Source organism: Podarcis tiliguerta (genome assembly GCF_965153285.1).
Source record: "Podarcis tiliguerta genome assembly, chromosome: 2".
NCBI lineage: Eukaryota > Metazoa > Chordata > Lepidosauria > Squamata > Lacertidae > Podarcis > Podarcis tiliguerta.
Window position 1 is genome coordinate 3,002,799 of NC_139535.1, and position 20,589 is coordinate 3,023,387.

The 20,589-nt window shown below is 41.8% G+C and overlaps 1 protein-coding gene across 1 annotated transcript in view; it reads right to left on the minus strand.

Annotated features, from left to right (window-relative positions):
* Nucleotides 1–1,440: 1,440 nt before the first annotated feature.
* The window catches only part of LOC310672880 (uncharacterized protein), a gene marked incomplete at its 5' end in the record, with an annotated part of 28,144 nt that continues 8,995 nt past the window's right edge, over nt 1,441–20,589 (minus strand). Inside the window, one exon of the mRNA XM_083430532.1 lies at nt 1,441–5,593. Coding sequence (XP_083286658.1) covers nt 3,613–5,593 — 1,981 coding nt within the window. The 3' untranslated portion in view covers nt 1,441–3,612. The remainder of the gene's footprint in view (nt 5,594–20,589) is intronic.

Here is a 20,589-nt window from a genome sequence, read left to right on the forward strand (position 1 = left end):
AAACTAGGTGCGCCTTATGGTCAGGTGCATCTTATGGAGCTAAAAATACGGTATGTATTAAAGCGATGAAGGTACAGTGAGGGGGGAAAGTATTTGATCCCCAGCTAAATTTGCCCCTTTACCCTCTGACAAAGAAATGACCAGTCCGTAATTTTAATGGTAGGTTTATTGTAGCTGTGAGAGATGGAATAACAACAGGAAAACCCCCAGAAACCCAGAAGACAAAAGTCAGAGATTGATGTGTATTACAATGAGTGAAATAAGTACTTGATCCCCTATCAACCAGCCAGATGTCAGGCTACCTGGTATCTTCACTGTTTGTAACGAGCTGAGATTATGTAACCTTTATGGTTAAAAAGGATTTCTCTAACTGCACCCTTAGAAAGTATTTATGAGGTAACAGATAATCCCAAATGGTGGGAAATTCTAAACGCTAAGGGATATCATATAGTTAAAGGTATGTATAGAGGAGAGTCCTTAAAGTCATTGCAGGAAGTAATAGAGAATATAGGTAACCAATATTGGTTAAAAACTGGAGGACTATACAACAAAATTTCCAAAGTCCAAGAGACAGGAAATAGGAGTTTAGAAGAGCCAATAGAGGAACTATACAAACAAATGGAAAAAATGAAACAAGGAATGATAAGTAAAATCTATGAGAGAATGATTACAAATAATGAACAGACAACCCAACTTATTCAAAACATGTGGAGTAAGGAAGAACAAGTTAGCGAAGCAACGGTTGGAAGGATAATGAAAGGAACAGATGAGATTAAAGTAAGCAAATTTAGAGAGCTGAAATTACCGTATTTTTTGCCCCATAGGACGCACTTTTCCCCCTCCAAAAATGAAGGGGAAATGTGTGTGCGTCCTATGGGGTGAATGCAGGCTTTCGCTGAAGCCTGGAGAGTGAGAGGGGTTGGTGCACACCGACCCCTCTGCTCTCCAGGCTTCGCGCAGATCTCCGCAAGCACTGGGAGCCTGCACCAGGCTCCGGCGGAATGCGGAGAGTTGCCTGAATGCTGAAGGCTGGGCATGCTGAGCTCAGCGTGCCCAGGCTTCGCGCAGCTCTCCGCAAGGCACGGGAGCCCGGCGCTGGGCTCCCACGGCTTGCGGAGAGTTGTCTGTTCTGGGGGCTGGGGTCGGGGGAAGCTCGGGCTTCCCCCACCCCAGCCCCGCGCCTGGGGGGGGGAAATATTTTTTTCCCTTTATTTCCCCCCAAAAAAACTAGGTGCACCTTATGGGACGGTGCGTCCTATAGGGCGAAAAATACGGTAAAATTATTTCTAAAATGGTACAGAACTCCAGCCCAGCTTGCTAATATGGTAGCAGGATTGAATTCTAGCTGTTGGCACTGTGAACAAGTCAAGGGATGGTTTTCCCATATGTACTGGGAATTCCCAGAGGTAAAGGAATTCTGGGGGAAAAACCTTTGTCGCAGTCATGTCACAGGAAACAACGTGGAAGGTCAAGTCCACCACGATAAGGAACAGAGGGAACCCCTATCTTGAATGGATAAAAACTACTGGAACCAAAACATTCGGTGGAAACCAAAGACGCTATGCCCGTGGTTGAGGATAATTGTTTGAACCCTTCCAATGGGTATGGGGGGGGGGGGGGGAGAGGGAAAGGAAAAAATTGTATAAGAAATTTAAAAATTGTAAGAAGATAATATATGTATGTAAAAAATCGAATAATTTTTTTTAAAAAAGAAAGTAATGCAAAACAGATTAATCAATTCCAGACTTTCAAAAATAACTAAAGCAGCAATTTAACACGAATTTTACTATCTAACGAGATCGATCCATAAAATGAAAGCAATAATCAATGTACTCTACTATAAAAGAAAGAAGACAGTACTTTAGATTAAAATTAAAATTATTACTTTTTCTTACCTGCACTGATGATAGACATTGTTTGGATGGGGCTTTTATGCATTGCCCCAGTCACACAATCAATCAAGAACAGAGAACAAGCCACAGTCACAAAAATGAAAAAGCGAAATAAAAACACAATTACTTTTAGCAAAAACAAAAGCACCAAATAAAAGCTCCAAATATCACCTCAGAACACTGCAATTGGAAATGGAAGGCTTTGATTACAATGGGGGGGGGGGCACAAATTAGTGCAACAGTGAAAACAGAAGCTCATCAGCATGTTCGGCTTCCGAAGCAAAGTTCGCAAACTTGAACACTGACTTCCAGGTTTGCAGCATTTGAGTTCAAAGTTGTTCAGGAACTAAGCTGTTTGAAAACCGAAGTACCACTGTATATAGACATGGTTGCCATACATCCAGAATTATAAGCAGCGTCTGGGTGGAAATTGCTGAAATGTCCGGGAAAATCTGGACGTATGACAGCCCATGTCGCAAGCGTAGATTTCGGCAAACTTCACTTGAAATAGATACCCCCCCCCCGTTCCTTCAAGCCCTCCTCATAAGGCTTGGTTTCAGACCCTTGATGATCTTGATTGACTCCTCTGCATCATCTTCATGAAGTTTTCCCTTAGAATGTAGCAAGCTGTAAATCTTAAATTTACTTTCCACAGTTGTTCCCATAAAGCAAAGTCAATGTTTTGTCCTATATCTCTGGCCCAGCTTATCATTGATGATTTTATCATTTCATTCTTTGTATCTCACTCCAGTAACATTTAGATAATATTTTAACCCTGGAGCCTAATAACTTCCTTTGAAACTGTGAGTTTCGTTCTGCAAATCCGTTTAAAAAAATCTAACTTAAATGTTGCATTCAACTGATGGTAACTTGACCAGTCTCCCTCCCACCTAGAGGACGAAGTTCCCTTTATAGGGATCCCACATACAATAAAGCAATACCACACGGCCCTAAACCTATCCTCCCAATACATCGACCTCAGCGGGTATTGGTCTGCTGTGTCAAAGTTTTACTGGACGTTTGGACAATATTGGTGAGAGAACCTGTAATCTCAGGGTCACCACTTCCCCTGGAATAAGAATCACTTCCGTCCAAACCAGTAAGTATGTCTGTAATTATGACAATCTGACCAATGCCTAGATGACTTAAGCCCTATATCGGACTCCTCTCCATGGGTTTCCCGCCAAATATAGAGCATGGTCCAATCCCCTGGACATTCTCAGACATACAGAAGTCCTTCTCAAGGTCTTGAAGGAATCTGAAGAGGTGATTCAACCAAGACAAAAGGAGATTTCTCCTAAAGAGCAGGAAGAACTTTCTGATAGTAAGAGTCAGCAGTGAAAAGGAACTCCCTCAAAAGGGGGTGGACTCTCCTTCATTGGAGGTATTTAAGAAGTTGGATGGCCATCTGTCATGGATGCTTGAAATAGGTTTTTTTTGCATTGGCGGGTGTTGGACTAGATTCCAAATCTACCATTCTATCATTCACCATGCTGTGAGTTCTTGAATTGACTTTTTTACAAGTGAAATTTTATCTACATTCCATGCGCTGATATGCTTTCAAGCCTGTATGAATTATTTGGTGGGGCATGAGAGTGGCACTCTGACTGAAGCTCTTCCCACATTCCAAACGCTAAGAGGTTTTCTCTCTTGTATGAATTATTTGATGGGAAGTAAGACTGTGGCTCTTACTGAAGCTCTTCCCACATTCCAAGCACTGCTAGGGTTTCTGCCCCGTATGGATTCTGTGATGGGAAGCGAGCTGTGATCTGTGACTGAAGTTCTTCCCACATTCAAAGCACTGATAGGGTTTCTCCCCTGTATGAATTCTTTGATGGGAAGCGAGACTGCGGCTGTGACTGAAGTTCTTTCCACATTCCAAGCAGTGATATGGTTTCTCCCCTGTATGAATTTTATGATGGGAAGTGAGACTCTGCCTCAGACTGAAGCTCTTCCCACATTCCAAGCAGTGATATGGTTTCTCCCCTGTATGAATTTTATGATGGGAAGTGAGACTCTGCCTGTGACTGAAGCTCTTTCCACATTCCAAGCACTGAAAGGGTTTCTCCCCTGTATGAATTCTTTGATGGGAAGCGAGACTGTGGCTGTGACTGAAGCTCTTTCCACATTCCAAGCACTGAAAGGGTTTCTCCCCTGTATGAATTCTTTGATGGGAAGTGAGATGTTGTCTGTGAGTGAAGCTTTTTCCACAATCCAAGCACTGATGTGGTTTCTCTCCTGTATGAATTCTTTTATGGATTAGGAGATGGGGGCTTTGACTGAAGCTCTTCCCACATTCCAAGCATTGATATGGTTTCTCCCCTGTATGGAATCTTTTATGGATTATGAGATGGGGGCTTTGACTGAAGCTCTTCCCACATTCCAAGCACTGATAGGGTTTCTCCCCTGTATGAATTCTTCGATGCAAAGTGAGACTGCTGCTTTCACTGAAGCTCTTTCCACATTCCAAGCACTGATGTGGTTTCTCTCCTGTATGAACTTTTTGATGGGAAGAGAGACTCCGACTGTGACTGAAGCTCTTCCCACATTCCAAGCACTGATAGGATTTCTCCCCTGTATGAATTCTTTGATGCAAAGTGAGATTGTCCTTTCGACTGAAGCTCTTCCCACATTCCAAGCACTTATAGGGTTTCTCCCCTGTATGAACTTTTTGATGCAAAGTGAGCGTGGACTTTTGACTGAAGCTCTTCCCACATTCCAAGCACTGATAAGGTTTCTCCCCTGTATGAACTTTTTGATGCAAAGTGAGCGTGGACTTTTGACTGAAGCTCTTCCCACATTCCAAGCACTGATAGGGTTTCTCCCCTGTATGAACTTTTTGATGCAAAGTGAGGCTGTCCGTTCGACTGAAGCTCTTCCCACATTCCAAGCACTGATAGGGTTTCTCCCCTGTATGAATTCTTTGATGGGACGTGAGATTTGAGCTGCAACTGAAACTCTTTCCACATTCGAAGCACTGATATGGTTTCTTCCCTGTATGAATTCTTTGATGGGACGTGAGACCCTGCCTCTGACTGAAGCTCTTTCCACATTCCATGCACTGAAAAGATTTCTCCCCTGAATGAATTCTTTGATGGGACGTGAGATGTATGCTTTGATTAAAGCTCTTTCCACATTTCAAGCACTGATATGGTTTCTCCCCTGTATGAATTCTTTGATGGGAAGTGAGACTCTGCCTGTGACTGAAGCTCTTTCCACATTCCAGGCACTGATAGGGTTTCACCCCTGTATGAATTCTTTGATGGGAAGTAAGATGTTTGCTTTGATTAAAGCTCTTTCCACATTCTAAGCACTGATAGGGTTTCTCCCCTGAATGAATTCTTTGATGGGAGGTGAGATTTGAGATGCAACTGAAGCTCTTTCCACATTCTAAGCACTGATAGGGTTTCTCCCCTGTATGAATTCTTTGATGGCAAGTGAGATGTATGCTTTGATTAAAGCTCTTTCCACATTCTAAGCACTGATAGGGTTTCTCCCCTGAATGAATTCTTTGATGGCAAGTGAGATTTGAGATGCAACTGAAGCTCTTTCCACATTCTAAGCACTGATAGGGTTTCTCCCCTGTATGAATTCTTTGATGGCAAGTGAGATGATCATTTCGACTGAAGCTCTTCCTACATTCTCTGCAGTGATACAATTTCTCTCCTCTGTGAATTCTTTCATGTGAAGTGAGGCTATCCCTCCGAATGAAGCTCTTTCGTTGACTGGAGGTGGACTGGGAGCTCTGGCCGATGTTCTCTACATACTCTGAATATTCATTTGATTTCTCCCATATGTGGATTCTGTTGTGGTCCCCCTTGTTCTTCCCTTCCCATTCATCACCATCTGCAACCAAGAGAGAAGATAATTATCGCCTCAGGAAGAAATGGAGCTCCAGATTATTGAACAAAGTTCCCCGCCCCTCATCTCACCAAGAGACTTGAGAGTGCTCCGTTTCAGCCTCAAGAGGACATCCTTGAAGTCTAACTTAACGGCATTGTAGATGTGTGGCATCTTCAACCCCCCAACATTTGAGTACGCCTGAGGGGTGCCTGACTCTCTTGAAACCAATGGGGTGCCATTGCCAGCATACTGTGACTGGGGTGCAGATGACATAGAACCATCAAACCCACCACCTGACCCCTCCCCCAGCAATGCACTGCCATGTTAGGGTAAGTCGTGCTAACTCTGCATCGCTGCCCCGGACCCCAACCCCACTCAGAGCGAAGGGGACATGCTTCACATACATTATTGAACAAAGTTAATGAATACTTGTGATAAAGGAAGGACTGAAGTTAGATGGGAGGCCTTACAATAGTTTTCACATTTAAGAAGGCCTGGGTGGGTCAGACAAGCCTGGTCATTGTGGATGTTAGAATCCCAGATGCTGTTGGTCTCCATCCAAATAGTGGTGGTTCGTCAAATAGAGCAGGGATGTCCAACAGGTCGATCACGATCTACTGGTAGATCCCTGCAAGGTTTTGGTCAATCGCTGGCCCCCTCCCGGATCCTCCCTCCATTGTTGGAGAATGGAAGACAGAGCTTAGAAACCGAGGCTGGAGGCTATTTGGTGAGTTGCTAATAAAAGCTCAACAACTTTGACCTGAACCCCTACAAAACAGGGGTAGATGACTCCCAGTTTTTAATTCTGTGAGTAGATCGCAGTCTCTTGGAAGTTGACCATCCCTGAAATAGAGGTATGTATGGAATTTCAAAATTGATGTTACGATCCAACAGGGGATTTTAACGAGAGGGTCCATGATCCCACAATTCTTCTCCTTGACTTCCTTATGCAAAGCTCTCTTGTCAGGATCCAGCAACGTCCCTGCCTCCTCTGAAACAAGCAGGAACATCTTCACCAGCACACTCCCCATCAGCTGTTGCCTCAATCTAAATTTGGTCTACATTTAAACTTTTTTTTCTAAATATCTTTCTTCGCATTGAATCTCCTCTCATTTTCATGAGGAGACCAACTCTGTATAGTTTAATTGGTAACAGAAGAGGGAAAATGACTATTACTCACACTTAATCTAAGCACAACAGCCACAAGAGCTTCTGACTAGGAATTTGGCTATGCCATGTTGAATGTTCTCTGTTCTCCGGTGTTTACCCTTTTTTGTTTCAATTTATACCAATTCATGAACCCAGAACTCATATACTGATCACCAACGAGAAACGACATGTTATTCCTGCAAATTGATTCTGCTAGTTTTGAGATGCACAAATGACATGAGAAGAATGAGTTTATATATTTGTATCATTAGTCCTTTGATCCTTGTTTTTAAAAGCAATAAAAAGTTATTCCAAAAAGAAATGGATCAGTCACTTGTTCTGTTGCTCTGTTCTCTCCTATCTCTCCCCCCCCGATTTAAACCAATTCATGAACTCAGAACTCATACACTGACCACTAATGATAAACCATATGTTATAGATATTCCTGCAAATTTATTCTGCTAGTTTTGAGAGTCATATGAGAAGACTGAGAAGACTCAGTCTACATATTTGTATCATATATTAGTCCTATATGATCCTTGTTTTGAAAAGAAAATGAAAAGTTATTTCTGAAAGAAAAGAAAAAGGCAAAACACGGAGGCCCCATCTGCAGCCAATCCTGAAATTAGGATCAGGTAATTTAAAGAATCCTGGCTTCTAGTGCTGCACAATGGATCAGCGAGTTCTCTGACATTGGTAGGGCATACAGAGCACAGTACTGGCGCCAATATATCATGGTGGCCGGGGAGCTGTGATGTATTCCTAGCTCAAATTCCCCGCAGATGTCAAAGGTGCAGGAAGGCAGGCAGATAGGTGGAGGAGACCGAAAAGGTGCCCACCTTCTCTATCTCATAGAATCATAGAATCATAGAATCATAGAATCATAGAGTTGGAAGAGACCACAAGGGCCATCGAGTCCAACCCCCTGCCAAGCAGGAAACACCATCAGAGCACTCCTGACATATGGTTGTCAAGCCTCTTCTTAAAGACCTCCAAAGAAGGAGACTCCACCACACTCCTTGGCAGCAAATTCCACTGTCGAACAGCTCTTACTGTCAGGAAGTTCTTCCTAATGTTTAGGTGGAATCTTCTTTCTTGTAGTTTGTATCCATTGCTCCGTGTCCGCTTCTCTGGAGCAGCAGAAAACAACCTTTCTCCCTCCTCTATGTGACATCCTTTTATATATTTGAACATGGCTATCATATCACCCCTTAACCTCCTCTTCTCCAGGCTAAACATGCCCAGCTCCCTTAGCCGATCCTCATAAGGCATTGTTTCCAGGCCTTTGACCATTTTGGTTGCCCTCCTCTGTACACGTTCTAGTTTGTCAGTGTCCTTCTTGAACTGTGGTGCCCAGAACTGGACACAGTACTCCAGGTGAGGTCTGACCAGAGCAGAATACAGTGGCACTATAACTTCCCTTGATCTAGATGCTATACTCCTATTGATGCAGCCCAGAATTGCATTGGCTTTTTTAGCTGCCGCGTCACACTGTTGGCTCATGTTAAGTTTGTGGTCAACCAAGACTCCTAGATCCTTTTCACATGTACTGCTCTCAAGCCAGGTGTCACCCATCTTGTATTTGTGCCTCTCATTTTTTTTGCCCAAGTGCAATACTTTACATTTCTCCCTGTTAAAATTCATCTTGTTTGTTTTGGCCCAGTTCTCTAATCTGTCAAGGTCGTTTTGAAGTGTGATCCTGTCTTCTGGGGTGTTAGCCACCCCTCCCAGTTTGGTGTCATCTGCAAATTTGATCAGGATGCCCTTGAGTCCATCATCCAAGTCGTTGATAAAGATGTTGAATAAGACCGGGCCCAAGACAGAACCCTGTGGCACCCCACTAGTCACTCTTCTCCAGGATGAAGAGGAACCATTGATGAGCACCCTTTGGGTCCGGTCAGTCAGCCAGTTACAAATCCACTGAGTGGTAGCATAGTCAAGACCGCATTTTACCAGCTTCTTTACAAGAATATCATGGGGCACCTTGTCAAATGCCTTGCTGAAATCAAGGTAGACTACATCCACTGCGTTCCCTTCATCTACCAGGCTTGTAATTCTGTCAAAAAATGAGATCAGGTTAGTCTGACATGACTTATTTTTCAGAAATCCATGCTGACTATTGGTGATCACAGCATTCCTTTCTAGGTGCTCACAGATTGTTTGCTTAATGATCTGCTCCAGAATCTTCCCTGGTATTGATGTTAGACTGACTGGGCGGTAATTATTTGGGTCCTCTCTTTTCCCCTTTTTGAAAATAGGGACAACATTTGCCCTCCTCCAGTCTGCCGGGACTTCGCCTGTTCTCCAGGAATTCTCAAAGATGATTGCCAGTGGTTCTGAGATCACATCTGCCAGTTCTTTTAATACTCTTGGATGCAGTTCATCTGGCCCTGGAGACTTGAATACATCTAAACTAGCCAAGTATTCTTGTACTATCTCCTTAGTTATTCTGGGCTGTGTTTCCTCTGCTGAATCATTTCCTCCAAATTCTTCAGGTCGGGCATTGTTTTCTTTATCGGAGAAGACTGAGGCAAAGAAGGCATTGAGGAGTTCAGCCCTTTCTGTGTCCCCTGTTTGCATTTCACCATCTTCTCCTCTGAGTGACCCCACTGTTTCTTTGTTCTTCCTTTTGCTACGAACATACCCATAGAAGCCTTTTTTGTTGCTTTTAACCTCTCTAGCAAGCCTGAGTTCATTCTGTGCTTTAGCTTTTCTGACTTTGTGTCTACACGTGCTGGCTATTTGTTTGAATTCCTCTTTGGTGGTTTCCCCCCTTTTCCATTTTTTGTACACATCCTTTTTTAATCTTAACTCAGTTAAAAGTTCTTTAGATAGCCACCCTGGCTTCTTTAGGCACCTTCCATGTTTCCGTCTCATTGGTATTGCCTGAAGTTGTGCTTTTACTATCTCCCTCTTAACAAACTCCCAGCCATCATGAACTCCCTTTCCTTTTAGTATTACTGTCCATGGGATCTCACCCAGCACTTCCCTAAGTTTTATGAAGTCGGCTTTCTTAAAGTCAAGAAATTGAGTCCTAGTATGCTTGGCTGCTCCTTTCCGTTGTATAGTAAACTTCAGAAGAGCATGATCACTTGCGCCTAATGATCCTTCCACTTCTACCCCATTAACCAGGTCATCGACATTGGTTAGGACCAGATCTAAAATGGCTGTTCCTCTTGTTGCTTCTCCCACTTTCTGGACAATGAAGTTGTCTGCAAGGCCAGTGAGGAATTTGTTTGACCTTATGCTCTTGGCTGAGTTTGACATCCAACAAATATCTGGGTAATTGAAGTCCCCCATTACTACTATCTCCCTTCCTTTTGCATGCTTGGCCATCTGTTCCAGGAAGGCATCATCTATGTCCTCCGTTTGGCTTGGGGATCTATAGTAAACTCCCACAATGAGGTCACTATTATTCTTCTCTCCCTTAATTTTGACCCAAATGCTCTCACTTTGGCTTTGAGGTTCTAAATCTTGGATCTCTTCACAGGTATACACATCCCTGACATATAACGCCACTCCTCCTCCTTTCTTGTCTGGTCTGTTTCTCTGAAATAGATTGTATCCCTCCATTTTTACATTCCAATCGTGGGACTTATCCCACCAGGTTTCAGTGATGCCTATTATGTCATATTTAGTTTGCTGTACCAAGAGCTCAAGCTCATCTTGTTTATTTCCCATGCTTTGTGCATTAGTGTACAGACATTGAAGTCCATTAGTCATTCCCCCGTGTCTCTTATTTAAGGATTTTTTCCTCCCACCACTAGGTCTGCTTGCTGTTTGCTCCATTTGGTCTATGACATTTGGATGATCATCTTCATCAATTAATAGACTCCTACCTTCAGGAGCACTGTCGCCCTCCCCCGCATTAGTCAGTTTAAAGCCCTCCTGATGAGGTTTCTTAGTTTTTTGGCAAAAACATTCCTCCCAACCGTTGTGAGGTGCAGCCCATCGCTTGCCAGAAGTCCATCCTCAAGAAACTGCAGTCCGTGATCTAAGAATCCAAACCGTTCCTGTTTACACCATTTGCGAAGCCAGCTGTTTACTTCCACTATTTTCCTCTCTCTCCCTGGGCCACGTCGTTCAACTGGGAGGACAGATGAGATGACGATTTGTGCATTTAATTGCTTCAATTTCCTGCCCAGAGCCTCGTAGTCTCTTTTGATCTTCTGGAGGCTATTGCTTGCAGTGTCATTGGTTCCCACATGAACCAAGAGGAAGGGGTATTTGTCAGTGGGTTTTATGATTCCTTGCAGTCGTTCAGTTACATCTTGGATCTTAGCCCCGGGGAGACAGCACACTTCCCGAGACATCTTGTCAGGCCCACAGATCACTGCTTCAGTTCCCCTCAGTAAGGAATCCCCTATCACCACTACACGCCTTCTCTTAGGATCTCCATCCGCCTGCCTGCCTCATCCCACCCCCAAAATGAGCAAGCCCCAGTACCTCTCCAGCCCCACCCACCCATGTCCCCATCTCCCCTCCCCTGGGACTCACCAGATCTCTCGGAGGTCCCTGGGAGGGAGCGCTCAGAGGCTGTGAGGAGGGATGCAGGAGACAACCTGACCAGGTCAACTATCCATCTTCCCCCTTCCATCCTCGCTAGGTCTACAGATTCAGTCTCTTTCATCCTTCCTGAGGAGTCGAGAAGCCTCCACAAGCTGCAGGGTCCTGGGGGAGAGGAAGAAACAAAGGGAGTCTCAGAGGCCCTGCAGGGATTCTCCTGCCCTAGATATTCCCCTGCTCCTGGAGAAGCACAAATGGGGCAGCCCCCTCCCAACACAAACCCCATTTGAAACATCTCCAGTGATTCCCATTTAATCTGTTTCCACCTCACCCCACTTCGTAAGGCTGGCATGGTCTGCACACTAGTGACCTGAGAGTAGACCCCATTGAACTCAGTGGGGCTTATGGATAGAACTTGGTGCAAACACCAACTTCTGCTTTTACCACAGCTGCAACAGTGTGAGCTCTGACTGCAGTAAGCAGGTCGCGGCGTACACCGGTACTGTGAGGGGCAACGTTTGGCTAAATGACCCCTGAAATGCTTGGAAGGAAGCTCAAGTCAAAGAAACTTCGGCAGTGTCTTTTTGGAGTCCCGGCACCCCTCGCTGAAGGAAAAACGGCTGAGGTGGGGGGGAATCCAGGCACAGAGAAGAACATCAGACAGACTGGTGAAAAGCCTCACATCACTGAAGCAGCGACAAGATGGTAAAATCTATATTTCTATATTAAAATAAACATAAAGTGGTAGCAGCAGTAATAAAACCTAAAAGGAAATAAGACAGGGGGGGAAAGGGAACTCAGGAGGGGAAACCCCTCACGGAGCGAGTAAACCCAAAACAAGACAAAGAGTAAAAATAGCGGAGGAGATGTGGTGGGAGTGTAAAGTAATTTAAAAAATTTGGGAAATGATATACAATGAACCGAAGAAAATGTTCCGTTTAACATTTGTTTAAAAACCCGAGTCATTTTTGTTGGGGATCATAGGGAAAGACCTGCCAAAAAGGTTGAAAAACATCTTCATGTATGCGACAACGGCCGCGAAAGTTCTGTTAGCACAAGGATGGAAGGCTGAAGAAATCCCAACTAAAGAATTATGGCAAGAAAAATTGATGGATTATGCAGAACTGGCAAAATTGACTCATAAGCTACGGGACAAGGATAACTGTGACTTTAAGGATGAATGGGAACCTTTCACAAAGTATTTGAAGACGCAACAAAGCGAACTGGACTCCTTGGCAGGTTTTGAATAAACATCCACAATTTTTCTTGTTTTTCTTTTTTACTGATAATAATTAGCTAAACCGTTGGAGGATCTATACAACTGTGTAACATGCAGAAAATAGCATTATTGGAGAAACCAAAGACTGGAACTGAGGGAAGTCATGGGATGGGTTTTGTGGGGGGAGGGGGGAGGAAAAATGGGGAGGGAATAAGGATGTTTTTGGAAAATATGTTTTGTTATAACTTTGAATAAAAATTTTTTTAAAAAAAATAGTGGCGGAGAAGTAATGCTACCACAAAAGTAAAGGGAAGACAGAAGAACAGAAAAAATATGGAAAGAATGTAAAGAAATCACTCAAATTACAATTAAACTATTTGAAAAGCACACTATCTGAAAGTGCAAAGCGGTGCAGGCTGCCTGTTGTTGGAGCTGGGTGGAGTAAAGCAGCTGCTTTGAAACGGAATGTCCTTGAAGGAAAGATAAGGACAAAGGAATAAGGAATGCTGTGGGGAAAAGGAGGGGAATTTCACAGATAAGATGGCATGGAGGATCTGAAGACGCTGAGTAATCATCAAGAAGGAGGAAGAAGGAGGAAGTGACGAAGACAAAATAGTGAAAGAGGGGATTAAAGGAGGGCAGATGCTGGCAAGCTGAGTAAATAAGAACACAGTGACACCCAGTGGACAAAGTAGGAAAAGCAGTAATAAAGGAAAATTGAAACAATAGAAGGACATCTAGTGGTTGAAAAAGAGAACGCAAAATGTCTCATGCAATTAAAAAACAGACTGGAACTGGAAGTCAACAGCAACTATTAAGAAGAAACTCAGGCCTTGAAGAAATGGATTTGAGGGAGCTTATTATTAGTTTGGATGGGACGCGGGTGGCGCTGTGGGTAAAAGCCTCAGCGCCTAGGGCTTGCCGATCGAAAAGTTGGCGGTTCGAATCCCCGCGGCGGGGTGCGCTCCCGTCGTTCGGTCCCAGCGCCTGCCAACCTAGCAGTTCGAAAGCACCCCCAGGTGCAAGTAGATAAATAGGGACTGCTTACTAGCGGGAAGGTAAACGGCGTTTCCGTGTGTGGCTCTGGCTCGCCAGAGCAGCGATGTCACGCTGGCCATGTGACCCGGAAGTGTCTCCGGACAGCGCTGGCCCTTGGCCTCTTTGAGTGAGATGGGCGCACAACCCTAGAGTCTGTCAAGACTGGCCCGTACGGGCAGGGGTACCTTTACCTTTACCTTTATTATTAGTTTGAAACTGGACGAGGGAGGATTGAGAAAAGAGTTGGAAGAAAAAAATCAATACAATTGATGGGAAATGAGAAAAATTAGAAAACAATGGGGAAAAAATGAAAAAGAAAATGAAGAAATAAAGGAAAAATTAACAGAAGTCCTAGAAGGAATGAAGGAGACAGATAAGAAAGTGCAAGAAATTAAGAATAAGAATCAACAAATGGATGAGATGGTGAAGAAAATTAGCAAAGAACAAAGGGAACAAAGAAAAGAAATGGACAAATTGAAAAAGGAGATGGAGGAACAAAAAGCAACCCAGGAAGCTACTGGGGATGCGCTAGCAATGACACAGATGCAGATTAAAGAGAAGACCTTGAGATTCAGAAATGTTCCAGAAGCGGAGGAGGAGGATATTTGGAAGAAGATGATTGAAACTTTAGCAAAGTGGCTACATTTACAGGAAAAAGACATAATAGAACAGACAGAGAAAATCTTCAGAGTGAACTCAAGAAAAGCAAAAATGAACAAATGGCCGGCAGACTGCATCATTGTATTCACATCGAATTGGATGAAAGATAAGATCCTCCAAGTAAAGAGTAAGAACAAATTAACCATAGATGGAAAGGAAATAATAATTTTACGAGAAGTCCCACCTAGGCTGATAAAAAAGAGACAGCAATTCCAATTTCTAACAAAAGCACTAAAGGCCAAATCAATATCCTTCAGATGGGAATACCCAGTGGGGATTTCCTTCAACTTCAAAGGAAAAAGAAGACGATTTGAGACATTTGAGGAAGCAGATATCTTCTGGAGGAAGTATCGAGGAGAATTAGGAGGCAGGAAAAGCGAAGTAAGAAATGAGGAAGGAAGAAATGGAGAGCTATCGGATGAGGCGGAAGAAGAAGAAAAAGTTCAGCAAAGGATGGAAGGATAAAGAACTACCCCAGTGGTAAATAATCAGACCAATAACTATTACAAAACCCTTCTCCTTTACCACTGCAGATAATTTAAACTCTTTCCATTAACTCTATAATTTTTTAACTAATAAAGAATGAAATTTAAATTGTTGTCTTGGAATGTAAATGGTTTAAATAATAGGAGGAAGAGGCAGAAAATAGAACGTATCTTAGAGAGGCAGAAGTGGGACCTTGCTTGTTTACAAGAAACCCACATCAATACTAAGCATAAAAGACTATTGGTAAAACCAAAGTTAGGGGAAGAATTCATCGCATCTGATGTAAGAAAAAAGAGGGGGGTTGTAATGCATGTTAAAAGCAAATATGAACCAGAATTGTTATATGAAGATAAAGAGGGGAGGATTGTAATAGTCAAAATATCACTAGAGGGGGAACCAATTGTGGTAGCGGGAATCTATGGATCAAATAAAAGAAAATCAGAATTCTATGTTAAAGTAAGATCATTATTAATGGAATATATAGATATGAGAATTATTGTGCTAGGGGATTTAAATGGAGTAATGGAACCAGAATTGGATAGATCGCAGACGAAGAGGGGGGGGATGCAGGGAAGTTGCCAAAAAGCTTTATGGAAATGGTAAAATTTTTTGATTTAGTGGATATATGGAGATATAAACATCCTGTCGAAAAGGAGTTCACATATTTCTCAGAACCAAAAAATTTGTATAGTTGAATCGACAGTATATGGATTACTAAGGATATGACAATTGAAGCAGAATGCCGAAATATTGCCAAAAACACAGATCACAATCCAGTATCATTAACTCTTAAAGGAAAAGAGGAGAAAGGGGGGGAAAAGGTGGAGAATGAATGTTTTCTTATTAAAAAACGAAAAAGTAATACAAGGAGCCAGAAAGTTGATGAAGAAATATTTTGAAAACAATTGGAGGAAAGGAACAGATGTTAAAACAGTGTGGGATGCTGGGAAGGCGATTGTTAGGGGATATTTCATACAACAAAACTCAATAGCATATAAGAATAAAGAAAAAAGAAAAGGGAGCTTTTAGAAGAAATTAAGAGGAAGGAAACATTGGCCTATGCAAGCAAAAATAAAGAGAGATTAAATCAAGAAATTAAATTACTGAGAGTAGAATATAATAAAATTATAGAACAGGAGGTAGAACAACAAATCAAATTTTGGAAATATAAAAATTTTGAATGGGCAAATATACCAGGCAAGATCCTTGCCTGGCAATTAAAGAAACAAAGAAATGAAAAATTAATAAATAAAATAAAAGTAGAAGAGAGGACAATAAGGGATATGACAGAAATTTAAAAAGAATTTGGAAAATATTACAAAAAATTATATCAAAAAGATGAAGTGCCAATAGAAGAAATAGAGGAATATATAAAGGGGGGAAAATTAATAGAGATAGCAGAAAAAGACACAAATTATTAAATGAACCAATATCAACTGTAGAAATTAAGGAATCAATTCAAAAATTAAAAATAGGGAAATCCCCAGGTCCAGACGGCATACCAGCAGAATACTACAAAGAAATGTTAAATGAATTAATTGACCCACTAAAAGAAGTAATAGAGGAAGCAGTAGAGAAGGGGAATATTCCAGACTCTTGGACTCAAGCGTATATAACGCTCCTGACAAAACAAGGTACGGATTTGGAATCTGTCTCAAATTATAGACCCATTTCATTGTTAAATTCGGATTATAAAATTTATGCAGGATCATTGGCTAACAGGTTGAAAAAAATTATAGGAAAAATAGTACATAAAAATCAGGCTGGATTTGTGGAAGGTAGACAAATAAAGGATAATATTAGACATATAATAGACATAATGGAATATCTACAAGTAAGAAGAGACAAACAAGCAGCCCTGATTTCAATTGATGCGGAGAAGGCTTTCGATAAAATCTCATGGGAATTTATGAAAAAACTATTAAAAGAACTGTGTCTAGGTGAAAAATTTCAAAAAGGTATAAATGCAATATATAACCAACAGAAAGCAAAAATTATTATTAATGGAGAGTTTGGAGAAGAAATCAACATCTTTAAAGGTACAAGACAAGCATGCCCCCTATCCCCAATGTTATTTATAATAGTATTAGAGGTTCTATTAAAGAAAATAAGGCAGGACAACCAAATAAGAGGAATAGCAGTTGGGGGAAAAAGATACAACTTAAGAGTCTTTGCAGATGATGTTATGATCACAACAGAAAATCCCCTACAATGTACACCTAGAATATTGGAATGCATAAACGAATATGGCAGATTAGCAGGATTCAAATTAAACTATGGGAAAACCAAAATACTAGTGAAAAATATGGAAGAAAAAGATAAAGTAAAATTACAAGAAATTACAGGATTGGAAATGAAAAAGAAAATAAGGTATCTTGGAATAAATTTAACAACAAACACTATAGATTTAAGTAATGAGAACTATCGGAAAACATGGAATGAAATAAAAAATGACTTGCAAGTATGGGGGAAATTAAATCTTTCCTTACTAGGGAAAATATCGGTAATAAAGATGAACATATTACCAAGAATGATGTTTTTATTTCAAAGTATCCCAATACTAGGAGGAGATAAATGTTTTAATAATTGGAAAAGAGATTTGGCTAAATTCGTATGGTCAGGGGAAAAGCCAAGAATAAAACACAAAATAATGATAGATAAGAAGGAGAGAGGAGGATTTGGTCTCCCAGACATGGAGTTATATCATGATGCAGTGGGTCTGACCTGGCTAAAAGAATGGATCAAATTAGATGACTCAGATGTATTAGATTTAGAGGGAGTAGAGACAAGATTTGGATGGCATGCCTATCTAATAGATGAAAAAGTGAGAGTACATAAAGGCTTCCTAGGGCATATAGTCAGAAAGTCTATATATAAAATATGGGAGAAATATGAAAGACTCCTAGAACCGAAAACTCCCTGGTGGGCATCGCCGGTAGAAATTGTCGAAGTGAAAAAATTAAATATGAAAGAAAATTGGGCTACCTATAAAACTGTATTAAAGGAAGAAAACGGAGAATTGGAATTAAAGGATTACACAGAAATTAAAGCTCATATTAGTGATTGGTTCCAATATATTCAAATTAAGTATAGATTAGTGAAAGACAAAAAGTTAGGATTTGAAAAAGAAATATCAAAATTCGATAAATACTTAATACAAGAAAAATCAAAAAATATATCTAAATTGTATAATCTGATCTTAGAGTGGGAAACAAAGGATGAATTGGTTAAAGCATCAATGATTAAATGGGCGCAAGATATTGGGAAAAATATTATGTTTGAACAATGGGGAAAACTGTGGAAAGAAGATATGAAATTCACTATGTGTTATATACTGAAAGAAAATTAGCTTAAAATGCAACATAGATGGTATTTAACACCTGAAAGAATAACAAAAATGAATAAAAATTGTAGCGATGTCTGCTGGTGGTGCAACACTGGAAAAGGTACTATGATACATATATGGTGGAATTGTTTAAACATCAAACAATTTTGGAAAACAGTATATAATGAAATGAAAAAAATGTTCAAATATTCATTTAGGAAAACACCAGAAGGTTTTTTATTGGGAATAGTACCAGGAAGCCTAAAGGAAGAAGACAAGACCTTATATTTATACGCAACAGTAGCCGCAAGGCTATTGATTGCGAAAAATTGGAAAAGTGGTATTGTACCAACAAAGATAGAGTGGCTTGCCAAATTATTGGACAATATATACAATATATCCAAAACAATGGGAGAAATTGGAAGGATCTCAAAAGAGAAGGCAGACAGGGACTGGAAGGTGTTTAAAAGATACTTGCAAAACTATACCGAAAAATCAGAACTCCTATTAGAATAAACAAGTTTCGTTTCAAATATTGGAATACTAAATAAGATGGATAACAATATCTAATAGAAAAAAGAAATATGAAATTAGGTTAAAGGTATGTGGAAAAAAAGTAATAGAAGTAGAAAGAAATTGCAATTGAGTAGATTGGAAGTCTAACACAAAGGGTGAGGGGTGGTGGATGGTGATGGGAATTATCTGTGGAATTGAATGTAGGTATGTTGTATGAAATGTATATTTGTATATTTGTATGTGTATTAATGTTGAGTTATATTAAAATATTTTATCTATTTTATTTTATCTAAAAAATAAAAAAAATAAAAAAAATTGAAAAGTTATTTCTAAAAGAAAAGAAAAAGGCGAAACACAGAGGCCCCATCTGCAGTCAATCCTGAAATTAGGATCAGGTAATTTAAACAATCCTGGCTTCTAGTGCTGCACAATGGATCAGCGAGTTCTCTGACATTGGTAGGGCATTCAGAGCACAGTACTGGCGCCAATACATCGCGGTGGCCGGGGAGCTGTGATGTATTCCTAGCTCAAATTCCCCGCAGATGTCAAAGGCGCAGGAAGGCAGGTGGAGGATCCCCAAAAGGTGCTCACCTTCTCAATCTCCATCCACCTGCCTGCCTCATCCCACCCCCAAAATGAGCAAGCCCCAGTACCTCTCCAGCCCCATCCATCCATGTCCCCATCTCCTCTCCCCTGGGACTCACCAGATCTCTCGGAGGTCCCTGGGAGGGAGCGCTCAGAGGCTGTGAGGAGGGATGCAGGAGACAACCTGACCAGGTCAACCGTCCATCTTCCCCTTTCCATCCTCGCTAGGTCTACAGATTCAGTCTCTTTCATCCTTGCTGAGGAGTCGAGAAGCCACCACAAGCTGCAGGGTCCTGGGAGAGAGGAAGAAGCAAAGGGAGCCTCAGAGGCCCTGCAGGGATTCTCCTGCCCTAGATATTCCCTGCTCCAAGGGAGAAGCACAAATGGGGCAGCCCCTTCCCAACAGAAACCCCATTTGAAACATCTCCAGCGATTCCAATTTAATCTGTTGGCACCTCACCCCATTTCGTAAGGCTGGCATGGTCTGCACACTAGTGACCTGAGAGTGGACCCCATTGAACTCAGTGGGGCTTATGGATAGAACTTGGTGCAAAAACCAGGCACCATCCTGTCCCCAAGCCTGAAAACTGCAGCCCCAGAGCATGGGCAGAATACAGCCGAGTAGCTATTACATGTAGGTGCCCCCACATCTCAATGCAAGAGATGACTTGGCAGTTGAGCTGGCTGGGCCCCAAACCTCTTTCTGCTCATCATTAGAGCTGCTGAGAGACCCTAGAAGGTTGGGAATAGGATCTGGCTCCTGCTGTTTCTTAGCCACCTCCTCATTTTCCTTATTCACGCAAAATGGAGTGATTTTTGGTTGTGCTTTCTTTAGAGAAGCTCTCTTTGGAGCAGGGCCCGTGGCACTCGGGGAGAGACCAGAAATTCTGTAACCACTCCAGGTCACCACCATCTTTTCCCTTAATTCCGTATCATGTTTCCTTATACCATTTGTAGCAATTAAAGCTTTTCTAACTTTAGTCTGCAGCAACTTCTGTGTCATTCACTTAGTGTTCTGCAGAATGTGAAGGCTAGACTGGTGACTGCGAGTGGCTGCTGGAACCATGTAAGACCGCTCCTAAAGGAACTACTTTCAAAGTGTTGGTGCTGACCTTTAAAGCCCTCGGCCCAGGATACCCAAAGGAGCATCTCCACCCCCATCCTTCAGCCTGGACCCTCAGGTAGAGCACCAAAGGCCTTCTGGCGGTTCCCTCAGTGCAAGAAGAGAAGTTACAGGGAAGCAGGCTGAGGGCCTTCTTGGTAGTAGCGCCCTCCCTGTGGAACACGCTCCCATCAGATGTCAAGGAAATAAAGGACCACAGAACTTTTAGGAGACATCTGAAGGCAGCCCTGTATTGGGACGTTTTTAA